We start from the raw sequence: 27,723 nt of genomic DNA, 5'->3' as shown, positions 1-27,723 counted from the left end.
TTTCCAACATTTTTAAGACCGACAGATTTATATATTACATATCATTAAGACACTTACTATTTTTGAAGATGAAAATAACGCTAAACGTGAAACGTCCGAAGCGAATTCTTGGATTTACCTCCAAAAAGAAATATCAGTATCTTATTATTCAGTTTGGATATTTTCCTGTAGCCAGCTTTAAGTATAGACACTGAAAAGAAATGGAAGTCTTTTGACATATTACGGGTATTAACCATATGTGGATTCTTAAAATTTTTAAAGAACTTCTCGATAATTTTAAATTTCGGTCTGTTTCCTAAATTAATTTTAACATTCTTTTTACTATTTTAACCCTGTAAACCACCATTTCACATGTGAAATTATATGTTTTTGGAAAAAAAACATTGAACGGCAAAATCCTTTTATATTTCTTCCTATGGGATTACATTTTATGACGTCTAAAACGGAAAGCAATACATGTGGTTTTTGAATTTGATACATGCTTTTTGTGCTTTTTTGTTAAATATTTGTTTGTTTTGAGATTGTGACACAGTGTGACAGTGATGGCTGCTGTACCACTATTTCGACTATTTTACCTATTATGTCTGTTTTGTTCACGCATCGTTGTAAATATAATGGAATTTGATGCAACTGTCATACGAGTGAGAGGTTTAGCGCTTTAAAACTAGGTTCAATCCACCTTTTTCTACATAAGAAAATGCCTGTACCAAGTCAGGAATATGCCAGTTGTTATCCATTCGTTTGATGTATTTGAGCTTTTGATTTTGCCATAAGATTAGGACTTATATCTAGAAATTGACTATGAGGGTTGGTTGAAAACAAAACTTTACGACAAAAGAGATGATTTCAGCTTCCCAATTGTGACATTTTCACTTTTAAAAACTAAGAGAACCAAATAGTGAAGTTGTAATCATCATTTCGTAAATATTACGGACGCCATCACGAGTTGGTTGACCGTTATGGAATAACCGTTTCACAGATGATATCGGATATGTTCCTTATGTCGTAACTACAACGCCCTTCCCTTTTCATTAGTGTGACCTCCCGAATTAGACTATTTACCGGGTTTGAAACAACATGAGATACACGACGGGTGCCATATTTGGAGCAGAATCTGCTTACCCTGCTAGAACACCTGAGATTCCCGCCAGTTTTTGTTTTTTTTAGTTTCTATTATTTCAGTGTTTGTCTTTTTATTTAGCCATGGCGTTGTCAGTTTATTTTCAATCTATGAGTTTGACTGTCCCTTTGGTATCTGTTGACCCTCTTTTAGAAACATTGAGCATGTTCAAGAATATTGGACATTTCCAAGCGAGATAACCCAAGTTGTGTAAGAAATTTTTATAAAAAACTCTGATAATTTTAAATTGCTCACCGAGATATAATTTTATTATGATACATGATATCTTGTATGTGTATTTAAATTAAGTCTTCATAATTTTGAAAAACTGACATAACCTCGGTTTTGAATGTATCTGTGTTTTTCTATTATTCATTTTTTTTTATCAAAATATATCAGGCCCCGGTATATCAAATTGATAAACAAAATACGTCATTTTGATACATTTTTCTGTATCAAATCTCTTACAATTCGATAGAACTTTCAATAACAATTACCACTTTTTATTTTTAAATAATGAAAGTGGGCAAAACAGAAACTATTATCAAGTCAACCTTTCTATTATGTCGATCCATTTGTTTACTGTACATACGAAATCTGTCGAACGGAGGTTTGGAGTTAGCATTTCAAAATGCAGTTGACAACAGAAAACATTGATTTAAAATATTTGTTCTTGATTATTAGATGGTTTCATCATTTTTTCAATCTTATCTGCTATGGAAAAATTAACTGCGAAAAAAAATGGAATTTTAATGATTTTTTTTAAAGCATCAACCCATAGTCAAAGGTACAATAACCACAATAGAAACAAAAGGGGGGGGGGGAGAGAAAAAGATATGAATGTTATTTTCCAATGGCCATTGAAAACAGTAAACGCTGACTTAAATTTTTTTTTTGAAGAATCATATTTGGAAATCCTTCTTAAAGTTCACTTGCTATGGATTTTTTTTATCACATTTAAGGTAAAACGGATATATCAAAAATTATAACAGGGTATATAAGTGTTTCCCGTTTACATCAATGATAACTATTTATAAGATTTATCAATGACATATCACGTGTACTGATTAATGTAAAAAATAAAATGTCCTTCATTCTTGTGTATGGACCCAAAAATCTCGAAAGGTTCTCCCAAATACATCTAAAAACAAATGTTTCCTTAAATGAAATTATAACTATTTTATATGATATCTTTATCAGCCAAAATTTACTTTTACATGACTGGATAAATAGAACAAACGAAAAAGTCGAAATGAAATTAAACATAAACAAACTTGCCGAATCTGTCATTGCTAGTCTGTAAATTCTTTTTTTAAATTTTTTAATTTCATTTTTTAACTTTAATCATTTTGATGTATATCAAATAATTAAAAAAAACATATCAGCCTATACGTAAACCACGAGGACAAGGAGCTTACATAGCTATCCCATTCGTTTCTAAAAGTACTATATTCAACAAAAAAGAACTAAGAGCCATTTCAGCCCCTGAAATTGCAAAAAAAATAGTAAAACTTTTAATCTTTTCAGAATTATGTTAATTTGATTGACAAATCAACTAGATTTATATAATATGGACTCTTTGTGAAGAATCGCCAGTTGTGATGACATAATAATGTCATAACATGATATATCGAAATTTACATATTTGACCCAATACATCAATTTTACACAGTTATTGCACAAAAAAAACAACAACATATTTTTACAAATGTTACATCTATTTGAAGAAATACAGTTTGTAGCAAAAATATAAATATTGATATACTGATGAACTCAAGCTGCCTAAAAAGTGTTATTGGCATACCTTCTTTTTAACACTTAACTTACATACAGACCTTCAATCTATCTTCAATATCCGACTACATCGCTTTTGTATGCATTATTATTTGTTTATGTCTCCTAACATTTCTATTCGGCTACAAATGTTCACTGCCAGATTTAAACAAAATCTAAAAAAATATCAGAAACAAAATACGACATATTTCTTTTAGCTCTTAAATCGAAAGTAAATGTTCACAGTTTCTTATTGAATAAAACATCTGCAGACAAAGTATGAGTAAAACAACCAGGAGAAAATGCTCCATACCATTTTGAGGTTTCATCAGATGGTTTGTAAAACTTTGTGGCCATTTCTTGCAAAGTACTATTGAGAACCTGAGTAAATTCAATCGACCATATTTTGCCATTTTTTATGTATTCCTTAATTTGATTATAAAGACTAGCTAACAACCATCCGCCAGTACTAGGAGTTCGGACTGCACTGTTATCTACAAAATTAACATGAAGGTTAAATGTTATATATATTCACAATGCAGACAAATTAGTAACTATGGTCTCGTTTTATGTAAAATGAAAATAAAAATACGTTCTGTCTTTTAAAATATGATTTGCTAAACAAATTATCAAAACAACTGAAACACATTAACTTACACGTGTAACAGTTTTCTTTAAAAAAGTTAATACATTTAAAATCAATTTGCAATTCAAATGTTTGCAACTTATGTATTTAAAACACTAGGTCCGATTAAACTATTTCATTTTTGCACAGCTAGAACATTCTATATCTATAAATATACAAAAATGTAAAAGTAAAACCCAATTACTAGTATTTGTTACTTATGTTTTCAAAAGCAACCACTGCTTATGGTCAAGGTACAAGCAAATGGGCTATGTCACCATATTTGTTTAAATTGTGCACTGTTGAAGACCATACGATAACCTTTGATGCTTTCCTTCTATGTCATTTTGTCTCTAGTTGAGAGTTTTCTCCTTGGCAATCATACGACATCTCTTTATTTATATATTATTAGTTTTTTTCTCTTAAATTATTGAATTCTAGTAAATGTTTCAACTTGAATCATTCATGCTTACTTGATAAGGATGCAAACATTAGCAAAGTATCTGCAGGGCATTCCACATCTATTATCTGATTACTTGAATTCTGTTGTGTGGTTTTGAAAATTTCATCTCTCACCATTTGATCTACTTTCGATACATCGTGACCAATATCCAATCTATTTCCTATAACCTGACCAGTTCTGCATGCCTAAAAATTAGTAAGGCTTGTTAAATAATTGAGCCTCAAACAGTTTTAAAGTTTCAAGGAGATTGGTAGATTCATATTTCAAAACTATAGTTAACACTCAAGTCGGTACTATTTCTGCACCCTACTGGCTGATATGGTTCAGTTTTGTATAGATGCGAAGTAGCATTACAAAACAAGAATGTGTCCTCAGTACACGAATGCCCCACTCGCACTATCATTTTCTATGTTCAGTGGACCGTGAAATTGGGGTAAAATCTCTAATTTGGCATTAAAATTAGAAAGATCATATCATAGGGAACATGTGTACCAAGTTTGAAGTCGATTGGACTTCAACTTCATCAAAAACTACCTCGACCAAAACTTTAACCTGAAGCGGGACAGACGGACGAACGAACGAACGGACGAACGAACGAACGGACGCACAGACCAGAAAACATAATGCCCCTCTACTATCGTAGGTGGGCCATAAAAACCAAAACAAAGATCTTTACGTTCACTTGCGATGAATTGACGATGTTATGTCACTCAATAACTCAAAATTTAACATACTATTTCTGTGTATCAACATACGATAGCCCAATGTAGGTTTGCTTGTTCGGATATCTTGGTTAAATTCACCAACTTCAACAAGGGCTTCAGTGCTCCTAACGCAAAACCTTAAACAGCAGGACTATGAGGATGCTCGACTTAAACCTACATTTTACAATCGATACCCTCCTAACCACGGAAAAGTAGGTCATAACCATGTGTTTGTGGCTAACTCATACGATATTAGATCATGTTATATCAAGAAACCAAATAACCAAGAAATTGATAAGTTTATAGGCCCTGAACTACAGGCACAAAGAAGCCTTCATTTACTCATGTTTACAAATCGTCAATAATGCTAAAAATATCAATCAATTCATGTCTTATCATTTTCAGAGTAAAATTTAGGACAAAACTGAAGAACATTAATCAAAGTGCTTGTAAGCATCGATAGGAAAAGATTGTTTTAATATTTCAGAATTCAATGCATTGTATAAAGCATTGGTTGTAGTTGGTGTAATTGTCAAAATCAATTTCTAAAATTGGAGTTAACTTCCTTTGTCCATAATTGTAGTTGATTTATCTACAATTATATGGACAAACGAAGATAACTCCAGTTAAAAAAATAATTTGAACAATTGTACCATTGATATTTTTAGAACAGATATAATATTCGGTTTTTTTTTCATTTGTAAAGGAACATAACTCTAGAACAGTGACACCACTAAAATTCAAACTTGATCTGTACTGTGAGGTAATAAGCATCGTGTATCAGTTTAATAACATTTGGTTGAGGCAAACTGAAGTTAAAGAAGAGAAACCAAAAAGTCAGTATTTTTTCATATGTATAAAGGATCATAACTCCAAAACGGTTCTAGTGACTCTACCAAAATTCAAACTTTATCTTTGTTTTATGGTAATAAGCATTTTGTATAAGATCCATAACATTTGGTTGAGGCAAACTTAAGTTAGAGAACGGAAAATAAACATTTTGTAATTTTCCATTTATAAAGGAGTAAACTCTTAGAACGGTTCTAGTGACTCTACCAAAATTGAGTCTTGATCTGTATTTTGTGATAATAAGCATTATGTATAAATTTCATAACAGTTGGTAAAGGCAAACTCAAGTTATAGAACGGAAACCAATTTTGGGACGTACGGACGGACGTACGTATAGACGGACACGGGTTAAACTTAAAAAACTGCAAAATTTCCTTAAAACTACATATTTAGTGGAAGCTACCCAAGAATGGGTTGTTGGATTCGTCTGAAAATTTCAGAGCTGATAGAGCTTGAACAACTGAACAATTTGACCCGAAGACAGATTTGCTCTAAAAGTTTTAGTTTGAGATACAAGCCAAAAACTGCATTTGATCCTAGGTTCCATTTTTAGCCATGGTGACCATGTTTGTCGATGGATCAAAACTTCGGATACAATTTATAAACTAGATAACATAAGGAACACATAGGCGGATCCAGGGGGGCCCTGGGGGCCCGGTCCCCCCTTTCGTGGGAAAAATTTGGTTGATTATATAGGGAATCATTGAAGCATGACTGGAGCGGGCCCCCTCTTAGGTCAGTCAGCGGGCCCACCCCTTAGGAAACGTTCTGGATCCGCCACTGGAAAATTAAGTTAAAGTTTGAAGGTATTTGACCCAGTAGATTTTTGAAATAGTTTACGACAACAGACGACGACGACGACGACAGACGACTGACGCCAAGTGATGACATAAGCTCCTATTGGGCCATTAAAAAAATAGCCATTATCAAAGTAAATCCATTCAAGGCATCGATGTTTACATGTACAAGATAAATATAACACTTTTGTGTTTAAAAATCAATTTTGAAGCAAGAATCGTCAAGACACATTGTGCATAAATTATCACTTTTAAAGAGCTAAAGTGACAACGCGTCCTGTCTACGATGGATTTAATTTTCATAAAAAAATAAGTGCGAATAATGGGAAGGCAATTCGGACGAAGAAGTATTCTTGGTAACCGTAAACGAAAATACGTGCTAGTAATGGTACACAGGTAAATATATTTTAGATACCGATTTTAATACCTGAATAAAGAAAAATTTTGGTTTATCTGCAAGCTCTTTACAATTTCTTTCGTCGAACATTCCAAAGATTTCACTTGTTCTGACCGGTTTTCCATTAGTTCCAAATATTACATGCTCTTTTGTTCCTTCGTCCTTCTGTATCACCATTTCTTCGCCATGTGCAGCAATGACACAAACGAAACAATCAGATTCTTTGTGTAAATCTTTCATCTTTGAAACTGAAAGAATGCAAATCTTCAGGTGTAATGACAAAAGAAACAACCAAACAAACCGAAATTAGAACAATTATCTTATTCATTTTCAACCTTTTTTTGTCGCCATACGGACTACACTATGAAAGGTTTAATTGAAAGTTGAGTGTACATATATAAAATTTTGATTTTGAAATAAAGACAAAACATAATTTCTAAGTAAGTAAGTAAGTAATTTTTATTGGTTTTTATGAGATTGTAGATTGCTGCATCGTCTATCCCATTGAATGAAGGATACAACACATACCACTTGTAGTGACGTCGTCAAAAGGAGGAACGTGTGGTACGGCTCGTCATTTAGTTAAGCCATTTCCATGAATATTACCTTCTTCTCAATTCATAAGAATACAAAAAGTAAATGAGATGTGTTTAAATATTTTAAATCAAATTTTCAACATTGAAATTGTGGATGTTGAAAATTCACGTACCAAAAACATGATAAAATTGACATGGTTTGGTTAAGCAATTGATATGGTTCTATCTAGTGTGTTTGTCATGGTTTATATATCATTTGTCATGGTTAATCTAAAATTAATACATTTTAGTTTCACGTAACTATTGGGTTTGTTAGATTGTGTCGTTATAAAAACACTATTACATCATGTACCAAATGACTAAAAACAGTAGTATTTCCCCCTTTTGTAATCCCTAATGCCCACGTCACACTGTCCCGATTTTTATTTACGATGGACACCCGAATGCGAAAATTGTAAGTTCGTACGAAGTTGGTCCCGATTTCGTTAAAATACCAAAAAGTGACCGAAGCAAGTACGATGAATAACGAAGTCTATACGATGGTGCCGAAATTATATACGATAGCAAAAGATGGACATAAGAAGGTTAACCGAAGACGGGTATTTAAGCTTCATATCTCAGCCGAAGCCTACACGATGGACCACGAAGGCTACACGAAGGATTACGAAGGCTACACGATGGATTACGATGATGGCGCGATGGCCATACGATGTCTAAAAGATACGAACAGAATTTCGACAACATATCGTTTCTGTACAAGTCTGCCATGCATAGCGGGAAATCGATCTTTTTGTCTAATTCTTATAAAACTTAGTTTATTATCCCCTCGCCTACTACATGTAAGTTGCGTGTAGATAAAATTGTTATGTACACTCTAGAACCAAAATGCTCAAAACTTGGTATGGTGTTACTCGTTAAGAATATCTTAAGCGCTATTGACTTTAAAGTTCAAAGGTCAAGGTCACAGTGGCAGTTATAATACAAGGCAATATCACCCTTGTGGACACTCTAAAACCAATATGCTTCAAAAGATTTTAACCACATTTGGTATATTGTTCCTCCTTGTAGTGATCTGACATTTTTTACGTTCAAGGCCAAAGGTCAAGGTCATGCAGATGGACTTGTTTTTTCTCCTTGAATTAACATAATACACAGGAAATAGGTTGCTCATTTTTTTACCTGCTGGTTCTAAAGACAATATTAAAGGTATTTCCAGTTACTGAATGTTTTGGTTGATTTCTAAAAAAATAGTTTATGTATCAAATATGCATATTCAATTTACCATTTTCTGCATGTGTCATATACATTGTACACATATAGTGTCCATATTTGTCCCCAATATGTTACATACGAGGGGATGCCACGCTCGGCATTGCCTTGTATGAACTGTTAAATGTGTGCACTAGTCTGTATAATCACCCATAGTTATGCCCATGTTTACTGATCTATCTTAAAGGTAAGGTAATGGGTTCGTTGATCCCTTTTATTAAAAAAGAGCTCTTTCCAGGAGAAAATCATAATAATATAGACAAAAGGAAGGATGTGGGGCAACAAATGCGGCAAAATATGACATATAGAAAACAAAATGGTTATGGAGTAAACATTCGTGTGACAACAACTCAGACGATACATAAAAAATCAGAATAATGAAGAAAAAGTTGGTTTCCCTATATATACGTGTACCTGCAGTGTTGGTGTACGAGGTGCGTTTCTGATTTTCATTATGTTACTTGAAATGAAAAATTGACAAAAAATAAAATTTTACTTGTAAAAGTAAATCCTGAGCCTGTAATAGCTGCTCTTCTTGTTCCATTTGAATTAATAGAAACAACGCTGTCGTCTTTCTTGTTCTCATAGAATTATATAATATGAGCTCCATGTTTTGTGAACGTCTTTCTTAACTGTCGTATTAGACTGACCAGTGCATATCGCGCATGGCATTTTTAATGTATTTTAGAGCGAAAATTAACTTTACATTTAGCTGGATTTATTTCCGTCGTAGTTCCATCATGTCGCCTTCGTACTTTTATTCGATTGCAACACGACGGGATTACGAGGTCTTCACGAAGTAGTGTTGCCATCGTAAGACCTTCGGGTATCTTCGTGATTAATTCGTGTAGACATCGTAATGTCAAAACTGCCCGATGGAAACGATGGAAACACGAATGCAATACGATGTGCAAAGATGCATTTCCGGTGACATTACGATGGTGAGGATGGTGATACGAACTCAATACGAACCCTCAACATCGGACGCACCGTCGGGGATTTTTTAACATGTTAAAAAATTTAGAACCCTTCCCGAAGTTGTTACCGAAGGCTAGAAAAAGTGGCCGATGGTTCTACGATGGTTAAAGATGGTACTACGAATAGCCCGATCTGGATACGATCAGTCCCGATTTTGAAAATTTCCATTATCGTGTTGCCATCGGCGTAAAAATCGGGACAGTGTGACGCGGGCATTAACATGGAACAATCTACAATGTAATTAATGATTGGAATCAAATGATGGTGTACTTGCGAATAATACAATTGATGAAGAAACGTGTTTCCATTTAAAGGAATTTTTTAGTCTACAATAATCTTCATATGTTGGTGACATAACCGGTAAGCTTTTGGGTATGTTAATCCGGTTAATCATACACAAAAATATCCTCACAAAGGCCTCGAAATGGTTTTAACAAGTAACAAAAGAAAACTGCGACTTCGGGTAAAATAAAGTGATATTACAAAGCTACGCAAAAATTAATAAAAGGCGTTCAGTTACTAACAATTTCAGTTCCAATTAACTCAAACACATTAGAAAATGCATTAACCAAAATGACTCACATCAGTAGGTGGTTTGTATGATCAATCACTCCGCTACACAAAAATTTTACATTTTGATTAGATTAAATTTCGTGAAGCCTATAGCTGATGACCGAAGTAGACGTCAAACGCACAAGCTGTGGGATTTCATATCCTATGAAGTTTCCAAAATCCTTTTAGCGGCAATAAACAATTGGGAATAAACTCATCACAGATACCAGGACCAAAATTTTACACTTACGCCAGACCAATCTTTCAAACTTTATGATTTAAAAGCGTTTCTGTTATATCAAAGGCTAAGGTAAAAAGAAATCGAGTGACGCGGCATGCATGCGAGTTCAATCGTCAAGTTTAATAGTGGGTGCATAGGATGAAATACGATGTGACCGTGACAAATTGTCTAAAGTATCCCTCAAAGGGACACAAAACCATACTTCACATTCTTTTTATTGGATTGTGTTTATAAAACTTTACTTTTAAATAATTTACTTTATACCTTCTTCTGTTTTTTCAATTATATCTGTTGATGTTAAATTTCTATATGGTCGAACATCAAACCCAAGCTCCTTGAATATCTCCAACATGTGTTTAAAATCTATATTATCTCCAAGTCTATCATTGAAATCAGAATTGGGGTCATATTCTTCATTATGTATCAGCAGCGCGATTCCACGCTTTGCATAGCCAAAATTGTATGCGCATTCTTTGATCTTCGTGTCCATCTAACACGTACTATGTAGACAAAATAAAATGTTGTAAAATGAGCTATGCAAATCTTTCTATGTGAATTTAAGGTAATTTTCATAATATTAAAGTTAAATATTTGCTATGTCAATGCGATGAATCAACTGCAGACCCTACAAAATAGAATTTTTATGAGTCTGTACCAAGTCCTGAAAATGGCCATTCAATTTGTTATACTATAGTTCGTTTCTGTGTGAATTACATTTAAGTGTTGTGTTTCTGTTGTGTCGTAGTAGTTCTCCTCTTATATTTGATGTAATTCCCTCAGTTTTAGTTTGTAACCCGGATTTGTTTTTTTTCTCAATCTATTTATGAATTTCGAACAGCGGTATACTACTGTTGCCTTCATTTATGAAAATGTTATATTGAACGCAAAAAAATAGTTACAGGTAATTAGTTATTCTTAGAATTATTTTCAGAACTTTATTTCTGGTAAATATCCGTTCAAATAAAACAAAAGATTTAACTCTTTATCATAGAAAAATAAAAATACCCAAGTGTGTATATAATATATATTTAGATGTTGCAGTAAAATGATAAAGTTATCAAAGACAAAATGTTGATATAATATACCGGTATACTTTGGGTATTATTTACATTTGTTTCTATGGGTTTTCAAAGTTTAATGCAGGTGTATGATTTAAGATTGGTTGTATCTTGTCTATTTGTTCATACACAAAATATACAAATATGGAGCTATTATGAGATCTAAGAATTTTTCAAATGAAATTGCTATTAAAGTTACCAGGCTACGCCAGACGCGAGTTACATCTACACAATACTAACCTGTGGCATTCAGATAAAAGTATTTAGAAAGCCAAACAAGTATAAAGTTGAAGAGCATCGAGTACCCAAAATTCCCAAAAGTTGTGCAAAATACGGCTAAGGTAATCTATGCCTGGGATAAATAAATCCTTAGTATTTTGAATAGTTCATACACTTGCAAAAAGTTGATTCATAAAAATGACCATATCATTGATATTCATGTCAACACCTGACTGCTGACTGCTGGGCTGGTGTTTTAACTCCAGTGTTCTGTTTTTTTTTTTTTATTTTTTTTTTTGTTGCATTTTCTATAGTCGATTTTCTTTTCCTTTTGGGTAATGTGTGGGTTTTTTTAAATTATCGTTTTTTGATTAACCTCGTAAAATCTTCTTATCTAATTTACTGTATCAAGGTTAATTTGCCATTTGGGCATGCTTAATTCCTTGTAAATAGTTGCCATTCCCAAACCTTAACCACATACTTTCTGATTTGGTATTTCAAGATGATTATGATGATCTATTGGTTTAGTTCCCAGTGTTCATCGGTCTCCATACAATTGAACATGTTCGAATATAACCCAACGCTAAATCATATAATATAAATATTCTTGTTTGACATGTCCAGATCAATCGAATGAAATAAAGGCTTTTTTATATAAATAAGGCCGTTAGTTTTCTCGTTTGAATTATTTTACAGTCATATCGGGGCCTTTTATAGCGGACTATGCGGTATGGCCTTTGTTCATTGTTGAAGGCCGTACGATGACCTATAGTTATTAATGTCTGTCATTTTGGTCTCTTGTGGACAGTTGTCTCATTGGCAATTATACCACATATTCTTTTTTATATATGAGTATTAGAAACAGCAATCAGCCACAATCATTTCTCGTAAAGCATTAATGTATTACTTACCGTGTTTAGCTAGAAAACAATCCTTAGAATTTGGGAGATGGCCAAGGACATATGAAATATACAAGGCGTTAAGTTGACATACTTGAATAACAAACACTTCTAGTTATCTCTTATCTATCTTATTTCCGAGAAAACAGTGCCCCTACTAAATCCACTTAAACGCACCAGTTTATATTCTTTTTAGAAAAATATATCATTAAGAACTCGAGGGATGACATATGAGACATATTGTGAGAGACAGAAAAATGGCTAAATATGTTGAATACTGTGTGCTATAGGACATGTAAAAGTAGAATAATGTGGCACGTCTTTTTGTTTTTTTTATTTTCTTTTTTCATTATGTCAGCATATTATTTCGTTTTGATCAATGCGTTGGAGTTTTGTTTCATCCAAGGTTAAGTATGGTGCACGACACTATTTACTATATGTACTAATATTACTATAATCAAATCATTCGTCTATTTTTAAATGTATATTTGAATAAATGTACACCTAATACTTACCTGTATTTTTATCCGTGTATTTATGTCAATGAATGGTCTAAACGATTCGTCGAAAAAAACGTAAATATTTACGTAGTTGTAAATGTGTTAAGGTTCATCATAAGGAATTTAAAAATATGGCCGTGTTTACCCCTCAAAATTTACTATGAGTACAGAGAAACTGGTACATCTAGGAAAGTTTTAAAGCATGGCAGGAACTAGATATATAAAAGTTATATGAAGTACACGTTTCAGAAAATTAAAAACTTACCTGGATTTTGATGTCCAGTTTTTTCCAGTCTGCAGAAGATAGTAAAATAAACAAACACCCGAGTTTCATTTGATACGGTCCACTCGTTTACACAGTTTAAATCACCTATTGTCTGCAGATGTCAATTGTCCATCTATTGTCCATTTAAATCAATACTACTCACAACATGTATTATATGAGGGGAGATTCTCAAATATCTTTCCCCGACTTAGTTTATTTTGGCACCTTCTGCAGGAACGAAAAAAACTGGAAAGCGAAATCTAGTAAAGTTTATAATTTTCTAAAACATAAAATGCAGTTACAATTTATATACCTAGTTCCTACCATCCCTTAAAACTTTTGCAGGTGAATAGGTTTGTATGTACTCAGAGAAAAATTTGTGGTGTAAATACGGCCATATTAGCCAAAAGGTTATGATGAACCTTAAGGTTCATGTGGACTCTATGGCTAAAATGGCCGTATTTTCACCTCAAAATTTACTCTGAGTACAGACAGACCTGCGCATCTGTAAATTTTTTCAGGCATAGCATGCCCTAGATAAATGAATTTTAAATATGTTTTATGTTTTAGAAAAATAAAAACTTACCAGGATTTTGCCGTGCACTTTTTTTCATTCCTCCAGAAGGTGCCAAAATAAAAATAAACTAAGTTGGGGAACAGGTTTGAGAATTTCCCCACAGGTAAAAATTAAAGTGAGCATTTTTAATTGAGATGGACATTAGATGGACAATAGAAACCTGACAATAATTGGTTATTTAAACTGTGTACCTGAGTGGACCATATCAAGGTAAACTCAACTGTTTGTTAATTCTATCATCTTCTGCAGAGACGAACAAAAGTGTACGGCAAAATCCAGTTAAGTTATGAATTTTCTAAATCACACAATGCATTTGAATTCTATTTATCTAGGGCATGCTATGCCTTAAAACTTTTCCACATGAACCTTAAATACTTAAAAACAATAAACTTAAGGTGACAGTTTAAATACCTTCCTATAAAGTGCATACGAACAGATATTTTGAGGTGAACGAACGGTTTCAATATTAGTTGCTATTTGATCCGCAACTACATGATGTATTTGTTTTATTTTACATATTCTAAACTAGTGGCGGATCCTGTACGTCTTTTCACAAAAAATCTTTAGTGTAAAATTTATCGTAAGTCTAAAATATTCCTTAACAATTCAACTAAATATTTTTATCGTTAGATTCATTTTACACGATTTTTAAAGTTTATCGGATCGTGATGTTCGACTGGTCTTAAACCCAATGTGGCGACGGCAGAAATAGTTAAAATCTTTTCAGTCACTTTTCTCAAATGTAGCCTGTTGTTGTCAGGAGTAACTCTGCTGCAAGGTTTCTCTATACTATTACTGTAATATTTGAATCGTAACGGTGCGCTATAATTGTCCAATAAGCGCTTTTAAGATTATCAGTTTAACAACAGTAATGTTGATAAACAATAATAAATTGCTTCGCTGAGCGCAGCCTGATACGACCGCAGAGGTTGAACCCTTAACAGCGTGGGCAAATTTGGACACAATATTCAAGCTTGATGCTGTCTGAATTTGGATTGTGATCAAATTTTTGAAATAGTTTTGGTTTTTGACACAACATAAATGTTAAGATCTTACAAATGTATTGCGCAATACTGTGCAATGAAAGATTCTTCTTGAAATTTTTCAAAATTTGATATATGAAAAATTTTGAATTTTGTTTTTAAGCCCTTAAAAATTTGAACCCCTCAAACTTTTTGAATGCCCCATTTTAGAAATTACCCCCACACTCAATCCCAGCATTTCTTTTGTAGTATGGAACCGTGTAGTACAATTTCAGAGAGATCCATACTCTTAAACACATGTTATTGTCTGGAAACTAGAAAAATACTTGTTTTTGGCTCTTTTGCCCCTGAATTCCAAAACTGATGGCACAATAACCCCTAAAATGAATCCAAACCTTCTACTTGTGGTAATTTCAGAGCAATTAAAATATTTATACACAAGTAATTATCCTGAATGCTTGTTTTGGACCCCTTTAGGACACCTAATTCTAAAACGGTTAAAACCTTCCCTTTGTGGTATTGAACCCTCTTGAAAATTTCATAGAGATCCATTCACTTAAACTAAAGTAATGGTCCGAAAAAAACCAAATGTGTCTTCGGAAGACGACGACAACATCATACCATTATAAGATCCCAAAATTGTTTTTGCGGTCCGACAGACGTATAAAATAGAGCACGTGAAAAGCGCATCATATACGTGAATTGAAAGAACCATGACATTTGATTTTTTTTTTATATTTTATACGTGTTCCCATATGTAAATTAAACTTTTCTTGACAGTTGTTAAATGATTTGTTGTATTCAATTTGTTCTTTAGGAATCTGTTATTCTTATTTCAAGAGCGCACGTGTGTTTAAATTCTTTCATCACGGGTTATCCCTCGCACTTGCGCTGTGCGTTGGCCGAAGCTATAACGAGGGGTCTCCTAGTTTAGGTCAATGCACACGGGGAAACATTGTCGAATTAGTATCTGAAAAGCCAATAATTCAATAGTGTTACATTTATGAAGATTTTTAAAATAATGTAAAGGATTTTTTAAATCACGTTCCCAGAGTAAAACTTACCCATTCAAGTATATACACGATTTTTAACTTTTTTGTAATTTTGAAGTTTTATATGACTTTAAGGTCAAGCTTTATTCATAAATTATTTATGTGATTTGAGAACATTCTGCGTAATGTAATATGTCTATAATTGTCACTGCTGCCATTGCTAAAATATATACATGTAATTCTAAATACAGAAAGATACAAAATCACAAATCACGTAATAGTATGTAAGCTTAGTTCTAGTTGAAAATTAAAATAACGTCAAAGAATAAATTTATACGAGATCATTTCGTGACTTCATGTCGAATCAACAAGAAATAATTTTATTGGAAACAAGTCATCCATATGAATATATTGGCGACAGTTCTATCTGTATTGCTTTTCCAGAAAGAGAACATCTCTTGACAAACAATGCGTAAAACAGCCAGGAGAAAATGCCCCGTACAATCGTGAAGTGGTATCAGAGGGTTTAAAGTTCTTTGTCGTCATTTCTTTTAAAGCACCATTTAGAATTTGGGTAAATTCTGTTGAACCTATTTTACCAGTCTCTATATGTTCCTTGATTTGACTGTAAAGACTAGTTAATAACCAGCCACCAGAAGAGGAGTTCCGAACAGCAAAGTTATCTACAAAATTATGAATATTCTTATATATAATACAGGGAGCAACCAAACAATACAATGGAACAGAAATGATACAGTGACCTAAATGATAAAAATAAATTATTAGTGATACGTGTGCACAGACAAATGATATTTCAATTCAAACACGTGTGCGATTTAATTAAAATATAGATCTCTGATTTCGTTATGCTCAAATGACGCGAGTTCCGATATGAATTTTAATCAGATTCACTTACAAATGGCATCTACCTTTATAATATCTATATATGTGAAAGTTATGCCAGCCACGCAACATTTAGTTCAATGTTGAACAATTATTGTCCTTTGTGCCACTTGATTTAGTTTTAAAAGAGATTGACAGCACATGTATTCCAATGAATTCTACAGATCAACAAAGAACAATCTTTAATATCAGACAAGTCTTATGCAAACTGTCACGCACAAAAGAGGTGGGTACATGTAAATGTTAAACAAAGATCTGCCAAAGACACTCAATTCCTTAAAGAACAAAATCATGTAAAATTTAATAAAGTTTTTGGGAATTGCTTCGTTATTCCCAGTATGTACTTACTTGATAAGGAGGCGAACATCAGTAGGGTATCTTCAGGACATTCGACATCTGTGACCTGGTGAACTAGCTGTCGTCTGCTGAGATATGTGTCTGCAGTTGACATGTGTCTTGTATCCAGGTTATCTTTATTTGTTGATATGTAGCTGGCATCAACATTATCGGTTATTTTAGAGTCAACATGCATCTCCTCAACATCATCAACACCACCTGGTGGCTGTTTTCGTTCTGTTATTGTTAGGATATGCCCACTGTCCATTCCCAAAACGGTAGTATTACTAGTTCTACAAGCCTGAAATATATTTATAATGAAATCACATAAGTTAAACATGACAAACTTGAACATAGCTGTATCACATAATAAACAACTTGAAGAAAACAAGACTACTAGCAGTTATTGACATGCCAGCTCTAGACCACAATTAAACAGATTAATGATTATGTCTTCATCAAAGGAAAATCAAGTGCAACCCCTCCCGCTGGCATGTCAGTAACTGCTAGTAATCCTTTGTTGATTCATGTATCAGATCATTGTCATTTTGCTTAGTTTCTTTTGTTACCTATTCTGACATCGGACTGGGACTTCTTTTGAACTGAGTTTTACTGTATTGCAGTGTGTTTGTCTATTCTTCATTAGCTAGAGGGGTATTACTAAACGGCGGAAACGGAAAACGAAACGGAAAGAAATATTCATATGGACGGAATATAAGGGGGAAATGCTCTGGCCTTTGTTAGTCTTGTATGATTTTTGAAATTTAAATAATTTATTTAATCTAGTGTGATGTCCATTTTCACTGAACTAGTACACATTTTGTTTAGGGCCATCTGAAGCCCACATCCGGGTGCGGAATTTTTTCGCTGTGTTGAAGACCCATTAGTGATCTTCGGCTGTTTTCTGTGTTTTAATAGTCGGTCTGTTGTCTTTTCGACACGTTCCCAATTTCCATTCTCAATTTTATGTGATTTTGCAGCTTACCTGAATAAAGAAGAATTTCGGTTTATCTTTTAGTCCTTCACAGTTGTCTTCATTGAACATTTCTACAATGTCTCTCGTTTTTACACATTGTCCATCAGTGCCAACAATGACATGTTCTTTGATAATGACATTGTTTTTAGTTTCAATCTGCATTTCTTCTCCATGTGAAGCAATGACACAGACAAAACAATCCGATTTTTCATGAATTTTGGACTGTGAAACTGAAAATACAATAGTTGAAAAATTAAAGCTAATGATTGATGTCTCTCAACTTCTTAAACTATGACGTCAACAAATCTGGAATCCACCCGCGTATAGAGATATTCGTATTTTTTACTGACACATTTTTTCACGACTAAACATGTTCATAATACAATTGAAATGTTCCTCGAGAAATTGTTTCCGTAAAATTTCAGATAAGATTAATACATACCGATGTTTGCATTTGATATCGTACGCGTGTAGCAATATCTAGAACTTTAACAGCCTCTTTCATAGTTCTATCAACACCGTGTCTTTGGAACGAAATGACAATAATAAGAAATATCTGAAATTTTAAGATAGCATAACTACGAATTTCATCATTCGTAAAAGAACGTAACAGCAAATGTCAGTCGTCCAATCATCTGTATGGTAATAGACCTCTCTCTCAAAAAATATCAGAAATGTCTTATCAAATGAGACAGTCAATGGTATGCCAAAAAAAAAAACAACCCACTAAACAGTTATAATAAGTCAAGAAAAATCAACCAATTCACAAAAAAACATCTCCAGGTGTGTAGGTATAGATCATTATTCATATCATGCAAACTAAATATCCATAGAATGAAAGGGTTATGGTAGCTATAAAATCAATCTAACGATATTAGAGTAGATCTGATTCTTTACTTCCTCCCCGAGCGGGGCTGGAACCTTTTTAAAGAAAGTAAATACATATATTTATATATCAGCGAAACATGCTATATAGAATGCATTCTATATGAACCATCAATTCATCCATTAGCAAAGCAATAATAGAATAAACCTGTAATTGAAGACGATTTAAATGCATACAAAATTGCATATAAATCATATAACGTATAATACAAGGTAATACAAGGAAATTCATTGTAGAAACTAGATATGGACAAGAAATAAAATATTCTATAGGCAATAAAATCGGTAGGACTATTTAAAAAAAAATCGTATCATGGTAAAAGCGACGATATCAGTTTATTTTATACATATACACTTCCCATTCTTGTGTAGTAATACAGATATATGCATCTCTCGTTTGATACGATATGACAGAGCCTTTTCTTGGTATTATTCAAATATGTCATTTTTATCAACAGACATATATAAATGAATATAAAACAACAAAGATATTCGTCTGACTATAGCACTTCTTTTTTAAAACAGTGATTTTACCGTACTGATGTTAATTCTATGTTATTTCATATAATATTTGTCTTTCCTTGGTGAAGAATAAAACACTGCATGCGTTATAAAGTTTTCTTTTCATTTTATTTTTTAACTAATGAATTTGGTTTAAACGGTACACATTGCATGTTTTACAGTTTTCTTTCATTTTATTTTTTAACTAATGAATTTGGTTTAAATGGTGTACACATTGCATGTTTTGCAGTTTATTTTAAAAAAAATCTCGTTTTTCCCGGACTCGATATGATTTAAAGAGCCTCGAAAGCGATAAGTTGCAGACCTTTTGTGTTTTTTTTTTTTGTTTTTTTTATGTATTATTGAGGAATACTCTGTCTCACACAGTTCCACTTCATGAGTGCCTAATAGGCGGCCCGCTCCAGTCATGTTTCAGTGATTCCCTTTATAATCAAACATTTTTTTCCACAGAAAGGGGTAAGGGGGGGGGGGGGGGGCTGAAAATCCCTCTTAATCCGCCTCTGCGTGTAATTTTAGCAAGTAGGAGCTATAGGCTCCTGGGACTTCGATCTACTCTAGTACAAATGTATAAGGTTTCATGGACTCCTCTGTTGATCCTTCGTGTACATACGAGTAAAAGGTATACAACAGGGTTACCATTTGTATGTGATTCATCAACATATAAACATCTTACCTGTTTGTATTGTGTCAAATATTTTTCTTCCAGTCAAATTTCTCTTAGCATCAACTTCAAAACCTAATTTTGTGAATATCTCCTGCATTCGGATAAAATCTCCACTATCCCCGGGCCTGTCTTTGTAACCAGAAAATTTGTCGAATACTTCATTGTGAATCAGCAGTGCTATTCCACGTCTCTCGTTGTTGAAATCGTACGCGAAGCCTTTGTTTGACATATCCATTGATCTACCACAAATGAAAACAAGTTACTATGTTACTATTTTTAGAACCAGTCTCACTTTATGCCAATGAATTAAAATTTACGAACATGTTTATGGTAAATCAATAATCCATGTTTACCGTGCAGACGATTCAACACCTGGTTTAAATGCATGCTATGTAATATAAACACATATAAATTGTACATTTAATATTAGCATATTCATGTATTAAAACAAGCATGATTTGAGACGATTAAGGCACTATTAAATTTCACAGTGTAGATACTATTCTGTACGCTATCCGGAAGTCGCGATTTTCGAAGCGAGGATTTCAAACTGCCTAACAGAACGGTTTTGTTTTGGTGCTTTTTCTCATCATTTGTTTACTCCTATATCTATAAAGTGCTTTGCACATCTTAAATGTATGTATAACATCATAGATATGAGTAACTGTAACAAAAACATGCAGTAGAATATAAAATATACGTGTGCATCACACCAACTTCATAGCAAAAAGTGAAATCGATTGACAATTTTGCTCTCGTAGTACAAAGCAAATAATCTTTTATTGTAAATATTTGCATCAGTTTACAGTTAAATATATACTGTTTCAATATTCCTACCGTATTTAAGTAGAATGTTCGTATTTCTAATAAAAAATATGCTTTCCTTGAGGATCCCAAAATAAATTACTGTACGATCAGTCCAAAACTGACTGTATTCTAGAAGCGATTTCAGATTTTTTGTCTGTATGACCAGTCGTGATTTTGAAGAAAAAAAACAACAACAAATGGAAGTTTTTAACGACCTTGACTGAAAAACAACGGCAATTTGATGGTATATACGTGTCTATGTGATATTATGATTGTGTCCATGGAACTATAACGTGTAATTTCTTTCATCGGACAATATAAATATATTTCTGATGATTTTTGTAGACGGCAAAATAATTATATTTTTGTTCCGTCAGTGTTACTTAAAATCAAATGCCTAAAAGGCAATACATGATTCGCTTGTGGACTTTGTATTAGTGTGTCGTTGCAGTTATCTGTTTTTAACTATTACATTTGTAAAAACTATTTACACCGTCTGCCGTTGACAAATTGGTGATAACATACATCAAGCCTGTCTCTTTTAAAATGACAAAAAAATAGATAGAGAAAGCTTTGTTTAAAAACTTTAGGTATTGAGGAAAGAATTAACGAAATTATACCCCACCACTTCTATAGTCTATGTTTTGGAAAAAAATAAACCACCAGAAAACTAAATTATAGGTGCACAGGGGCATCATTTAATAACGAATATGAGGAGTTTTATTAATATATGGTAAGGTTTTGAAAGTTGCGTATAGTAAACGGGTACCACTCAATATAAAAGGTAGTGGAAAAGTCCTTATCATGGGAATAGAAAACCGATGAATTTTCGAAAATTCAAAATAAGAGGTGCCTAGTTGAATTAAATGATAAGGAATCTGAAAAAAAGATTCATTAAGTTATGACAAGTGTCTGAAGGAAGTTGTGGATATAAAATAGGTATGCCCAATATAAGGTTATGACAAAGTCCGTATTTTAAATATAGAAACATCAAAAATATTTTTACCAAAAATTCTAAATAGAAGGTCCATAATACATTAATTAATAAAAAATAGAGCAGTTTTAGAAAAGTGTCACGGTTGGAAATACCTGATGGGTGCCCCCATATAATGCAATGTTCAAGTCCGTATCTTATATAAAGAAACCCCATAAAAGATTTTTTAATAAAATTCGAAATACATTCCATTTTTAATATATAAATAAGGCCGTTAATTTTCTCGTTTAAATTGTTTTACATTGTCATTTCGGGGCCTTTTATAGCTGACTTTGTGGTATTAGCTTTGCTCATTGTTGAAGGCCATACGGTGATCTATATTTGTTAATGTCTGTGTCATTTTGATCTCTTGTAGACGGTTGTCTCATTGGCAATCTTATACCGAATCTTCTTTTTTTTTATATTATCATTTATGATACGGAATCCGAGAAAAAATAATGTTATAGTTATACCAGTGACGGATTCAAGAAAAATGGGATCCGGCTGTTTGAAACTTTTTTTTTTAAATTTTCAATGCATTTGTATGGGGACATATATTTGGAATCCTCTTTTCTCCTGGATTGGACCGGACCCCCTCTCCATTTAAAAATGTCTGGAAACCCCAATGTATATTAAGTGGTTTATGAGGAGATGCCGTTACAAAACTGGCGAAACATGTTGTACCGGTCCAACGGACGAATTGAAAGACGGACTTCATTATCACTATAAACCACCGCTTTACCAAGTGGTGTACAATTGAGTGTGAAAGAGACAGATCTACATCCAAAACAAAGTGAAGAAACTGTGATCAATTATAGGCTACAGTACGGCCTCGAATGTTTGTAAATACATGCATTTTTATAAAACAATTACATCTGTGTGTTTGTACAATTTTAAGTATAACGGAGGACATTTCTGAAACTTAAATAAACAAACAAACCTTCCTCTTATTTCAGCAACATTCAAACATCCTTATACTTAATGTAGTAAGTCGAGTACACCCTATCAAGCTAAAACATGTTTGATAAGTTTTCAGGATGTGAATTTATTAAAATATATCGGTGTTATTAAGAAAAATGCAATCTTCTAATGTATCGTAAATAACTTTGAAATCACTACTAGAATACAGTGAAATAAAGACTGATCATACAGTTTCAAAATATACAAGCGAGACTGATCGTACAGTGAGAAATTCAAACAAGTGTAATTTTCTTATTTCTGGCTTCAAAGATCTGGCTGAAACTTTTACCACCACTTAAAATATACTTTATTTAGTAAATTAAGTCTGGTTTTTACGGTAATTTGTACAGTAAGGGTGCAAAAAGATTGTTTTCAGGTTCACCGACTGATTTACCGTAGTGATGCACTTGAAAATCTCTTGACTAAGGCAAAGATACGAATAATGAATGTGCTAAATTTAATTATAAACAATTTGTGAATATCGATGTCAGCTGAATTAATCATTAAGCAATGTACAGATGAACATCTTACCGTTTAATATAGTATATCCAACAAATTTAAAATGTGATTCAAAAAGTTCTCGCTTCGAAAATCGCGACTTCCGGATAGCGTACAGAATAGTATCTACACTGTGAATTTTATCAAAGTAAACGGTTACTGACGACACACAATATCCTCACAAAAGTCTTTAATTCTATACAGTACATACATTCTAAAGAGCAATTTTTCAGAGCAATCTAGTGCACTTTTATTTTTAAAATCAAAAAAGGTTGTTTGTTAAATTCAGTTAAATTATTTTATCATTTTGTATTTGTCACAGACTTATTGTTTAAAGTTTATATGGCAATGTTATTTGAATTGAATCGAATTGTTTAAAACTTATTGAGCATATTGCATACTCCTTTTTTCTTTTTTTTAATACTTACATGTCAGTCACTTTTCATTATAGGAATAATACGATTTTCGTATTTCTGATATAGATATAAAAGTATCATTTGGAGGTGAGGTGTCGTTGGAGTGGTGTGGGGTTGCGGCATGTATTTTTACCAGATTCTAAAAAGTATTGCCAAATAAATTTACGAAATTGTTTATTTTTATTTTCTCTTGATATTTTTGTTATATTATCAGATTATTACATGGCATTTTTCATATCGCAGGTATTATCAGCCCTAGGTTCAATATCAGCCCAAGAGCCGCATGGCTCGAGGGCTGATATTGACCGAGGGCTGATAATACATGCGATATAAAAAATGACATGTTATGATCTTTTTATCATATGCTTCAACAATGGAGAAAAATAACAGATTCATATATTGATCCTTTTACGTGGTTCTCAAATAGAAGTTCAAAGAGTGAAAAGTTCACGGACGTCGGACCCCAAATTTAGTACATTCGATATGAAACTTTCTATCATATGCCTCAACAGAGAAGAAAAGCATTTTAATATTGACGAATCTACAAAAAAATTAATTCAACAATATGTTAAATGAATACTGTTTGGAAAAGTCAACTTTTTCAAAGTAACTTTCTAAAATGCATTTATTTAATAACTTGTTTTTTTTTTGTTTTTTTTTTTATTATATTACACAATATACTTTTCAGTATCCAAATAATTGTTTTGTACACTACTTTGTTATGTTTTTCACTGAAAACGTACTTTGAGATGTATTTTCCGGAATATGCCGAATATCACCGGAATGCCATGCGATAACGTTACGGAAAGGCATGTGATAACAATCGAAGCATGTGATAAACTTTTCATATCAGCCCGCTAAGCACCAATTCGAAAAATATGGAATTTACGTAAATTTAATGCTATTATTATACAGTAAAATTTATATGTTATTTAGTCTAAGTATATGATAATTAATGATATTGACGGAAGCCATCTCCATATCTGTAAATAAAAGTTTTATGTATAATTGAAATATCAGTGAAGCATTATTGCATAATATACAACAACTTTTAAAGGTATTTTACTGAATCTTGAGAACGTGCTATAAATATATTGATGATATGGTTGGACAAAGTACTTACCTTCGTGTATATGATTTGATTTGTAACAGGAAATACACATTGAGTTGTGTATTATGTGGATGACAACTTGTGTATGCTGACTAAGCTGCTTATGATTAACATGTATAGTAAATATCGCCTTGAGCATGTAATCATGATTACGTTTAATTTGAAGCTTGAATTAACAAGTAAGATACCTTTACTGGCAAAATAAATAGATAAAAAACGAGTATTTTTTGGCTATTGTAAGAAGATATAGGAGTGGTACCAGGGATGAGATACTGATCGAGGCATCGTTTTCTTTTTTTAAAGTTTGGTATTATATATACAAATGGTTGATTTAGCTTAACCTTTTGGTCAATATATATATACATGTATACAAATGATCACACATTAAGGTTTACAATACGTAAATTGACCCCAACTTCTAATAACTTGGTTACTTTGTTTTAGTTATAACAGGCAAAAGGCATCCCTATGGGGATATATTGTGCTCCGTGTTTCTCTCCCTCCCCCCGAGACTATGTAGTCAGGAACGTTTAAAATCTTTCCCGATAGCAAAAAGAATATATCGATCATTAACTGTTAGTTTACCTACCATTTTTATACCGCATGTTTACTGTTTTCTAGATTGACAAAATATATTTTCACTGACGAAATTTCGTATTAAAAAATCACCTAATAATAATTAAGTTTAAAGTAAAAGAAAAGATCAAGGTGCGGATCAAATAATGCTACAATGGAATGTGTGAAACGAGAGAATCTTCACTCTGGAAAATGGTTAGGTCATTTTGCTCTTTACACCGGGGTTTTACTAGAAGGGCGGCAGAGTTGGTGTCATCCAAAATTTCTTAAAAAATAAAGCGTTCACAGATTTCGGCCCGGATCACGAACAGTTAATTATTAATTCTCGAGTCCTGATAAGGCCAATCCCGAATTCCCGCGAAAATAAAGGCCCCCATCCCGATTCCTGCAAAAAAATAATTAAATACAGTTTGTAGATACAACAACGAATATCTAAAAATGAAATAAAATTATTAAAATTAAAAAAGTGGACCGAGTAGTCTTTCAAATTTTTCTGTGTACATTACATATTATTGAGATCTAAGTGGACTGATAGATATTTCAAACTGATCCGACTTTTTAAGGCTAGACTGAGTTGTTTTGGTCGGACTTGTCTTTGGTTTAGATTGTCACGTATTCATACCCACATCTTGAAAAAGGTCCTTCCGTCCTTCGTATTAATATCCACGAAATCCACAGTATCACAACTTCGATCTTGTGTTTATAATTTTAGGTTCCAAGTTCAATATGTGTATATTTTTAAATTGAAATTATATATATATGATACTAAGATTGTGGCACATTCTGATTGATTGATTGTTGGTTACTTAACATCCAGTGGCAAGTATATTTCTTTCATGTTCAGGACGATTGTTGCGCATCCTGAATGCATTGCATAAAACCAAAACAAAAGTGAATAATTACAAAGCTTACTTTAAATTGATGCAATATTTTACTCAAAATTATTTGCAGTATTAAATCTAAATTGACCTAAACAGCTATGAAAATCAACTACTATTTGCACTAGAACCATTTAAACAGTTCAACTTTTCTAAAAACACAGTGTTTCACAGAATCTGTGTGTTTTACTTTGAAATTCCAGAATCATTATGATGAACGTGTATATTTTTTCAACTGCATTTGATATATTGTTGTAAATTTGAAGTGCATTAATTGCATGAAGTAAAAACAGTTTAATTTGCAATAACTATAAAGGCAAAATTGAAAATTGACTTTAACGACAATGTAAAGTGTAGAATACCATTTTTATTTTATTTATAAAAGTATACATGTAAGGTTGTTTAAAAATGTGTTTTATATTCACTTGTGTAAACTCATCGAAATTCCAATACTTCTATAGGTTTCACCAATACTCCTATATTTTCAGGCTTTGAGTGCATGGACATTTGACTATATTTGTATGTTTTGGTTTTTGTGTTTCACCAATCAACAACAGTCTGAATTATCTGTAGTTGATACTTCTAAAGGAAAATGATGAAATAAGCAATTCAGAAAATAAATATAATGTTCCACCGTTACTGCTACTACTGAGGTGATATTAAAGTTATCTATCTTGTCTTATTTTGAAAGATATTAACGATGTTTATTGCTTAATTTTTAATTGCCAGTGACACCTACCTTAGACTGTATTTGAAAATTGTCATAAAAATATCACTAAGATACAGAGATAATAAATTTTAACAGGTTGGCACATATATATATATATATATATTATATCAAGAAATGTGTTATCAAAAAGATAACTTCTCTACTTCATTTTGACCTTTTTATCCGAATTCCAGGTAACAGGGTTATAATCTTTAACCCGGTTGTTGACGTACAATTTTACATCGTTGTGACCCTTTTATCCTTACATCACCACATCTGATAATAATATTCATTGTTTTATTACTCTGTTTCTTCACCGCCTCAATTTCCAAGCCGTTCAGCGAATCAGGCTTCTCAATTGTCACCAATGGTAACTCAGTGTTAGTTATTGCAAATTTGATCTTACTCCTTGCTCGTCTCCTTTTTTTGGAGGAGTGACACTGCATCTGTGCTAATTTCCCAAATGCAACCTTTAGGTATCCCCCCCACATTTTCAACTTCCCCCCAGATTCCATTTTACCCCCGTTCCCCTATTTTGTTGCCCCCTTTATCCCCTCGTCCTAAACATTTTACAGGAGTTATTTGATTTGTTAGTTTTTGTACATTTTAAACTATTGGAACACATTGCGGTATCATCTCTTCTGAAACCTGCTCTTGGATTTTGTTCATTTTTTTTAGGGTGATATATTTACTTCCACCGTTACGTTTTGAT

At 32.8% G+C, this 27,723-nt stretch overlaps 2 protein-coding genes across 4 annotated transcripts; both read right to left on the bottom strand.

The window, feature by feature from the left end:
* Positions 1–2,819: 2,819 nt before the first annotated feature.
* Positions 2,820–13,349, bottom strand: LOC139511922 (caspase-3-like). Of its 3 annotated transcripts, none has more exons than XM_071299085.1 (5): positions 13,246–13,349; positions 10,569–10,804; positions 6,759–6,976; positions 3,992–4,166; positions 2,820–3,387 (listed from the first exon to the last, which is right to left on the bottom strand). In XM_071299085.1, the coding sequence occupies exons 2-5, from the start codon at positions 10,792–10,794 to the stop codon at positions 3,134–3,136; spliced, it is 873 nt and encodes a 290-aa protein (XP_071155186.1). In that variant the 5' UTR covers positions 10,795–10,804; positions 13,246–13,349; the 3' UTR covers positions 2,820–3,133. The 3 variants fall into 3 exon arrangements, with proteins under 3 accessions (XP_071155186.1, XP_071155188.1, XP_071155187.1); XM_071299087.1 differs by lacking the exon at positions 13,246–13,349 and adding an exon at positions 12,996–13,109; XM_071299086.1 differs by lacking the exon at positions 13,246–13,349 and adding an exon at positions 12,493–12,600.
* Positions 13,350–16,138: 2,789 nt separating this feature from the next.
* On the bottom strand, positions 16,139–24,938 carry LOC139511921 (caspase-3-like). Its single transcript, XM_071299084.1, has 5 exons — positions 24,861–24,938; positions 20,093–20,322; positions 18,022–18,242; positions 17,049–17,337; positions 16,139–16,480 (listed from the first exon to the last, which is right to left on the bottom strand). The coding sequence occupies exons 2-5, from the start codon at positions 20,316–20,318 to the stop codon at positions 16,221–16,223; spliced, it is 996 nt and encodes a 331-aa protein (XP_071155185.1). The 5' UTR covers positions 20,319–20,322; positions 24,861–24,938; the 3' UTR covers positions 16,139–16,220.
* Between the last annotated feature and the right edge of the window lie 2,785 nt (positions 24,939–27,723).

This window comes from Mytilus edulis, chromosome 2, assembly GCF_963676685.1.
Source record: "Mytilus edulis chromosome 2, xbMytEdul2.2, whole genome shotgun sequence".
NCBI classification, from domain to species: Eukaryota; Metazoa; Mollusca; class Bivalvia; order Mytilida; family Mytilidae; genus Mytilus; species Mytilus edulis.
The sequence above is the reverse complement of the archived record's forward strand: the minus strand, read 5'-3'. Positions and strand labels throughout refer to the sequence as shown.

What these genes read in the sequence shown, in the direction of transcription:
- LOC139511922 (XM_071299085.1), bottom strand. Translation starts at nt 10,794, where the DNA reads ATGGACACGAAGATCAAAGAATGCGCATACAATTTTGGCTATGCAAAG. An exon ending in AATTGAAAAAACAGAAGAAG is followed by an intron (nt 6,977 to 10,568) that starts GTATAAAGTAAA and finishes GCATTCTTTCAG; the next exon opens with TTTCAAAGATGAAAGATTTA. An exon ending in AATGTTTGCATCCTTATCAA is followed by an intron (nt 3,388 to 3,991) that starts GTAAGCATGAAT and finishes TTAATTTTGTAG; the next exon opens with ATAACAGTGCAGTCCGAACT.
- LOC139511921 (XM_071299084.1), bottom strand. Translation starts at nt 20,318, where the DNA reads ATGGATATGTCAAACAAAGGCTTCGCGTACGATTTCAACAACGAGAGA. An exon ending in CGAAATTCTTCTTTATTCAG is followed by an intron (nt 17,338 to 18,021) that starts GTAAGCTGCAAA and finishes AATATATTTCAG; the next exon opens with GCTTGTAGAACTAGTAATAC. An exon ending in GATGTTCGCCTCCTTATCAA is followed by an intron (nt 16,481 to 17,048) that starts GTAAGTACATAC and finishes ATAATTTTGTAG; the next exon opens with ATAACTTTGCTGTTCGGAAC.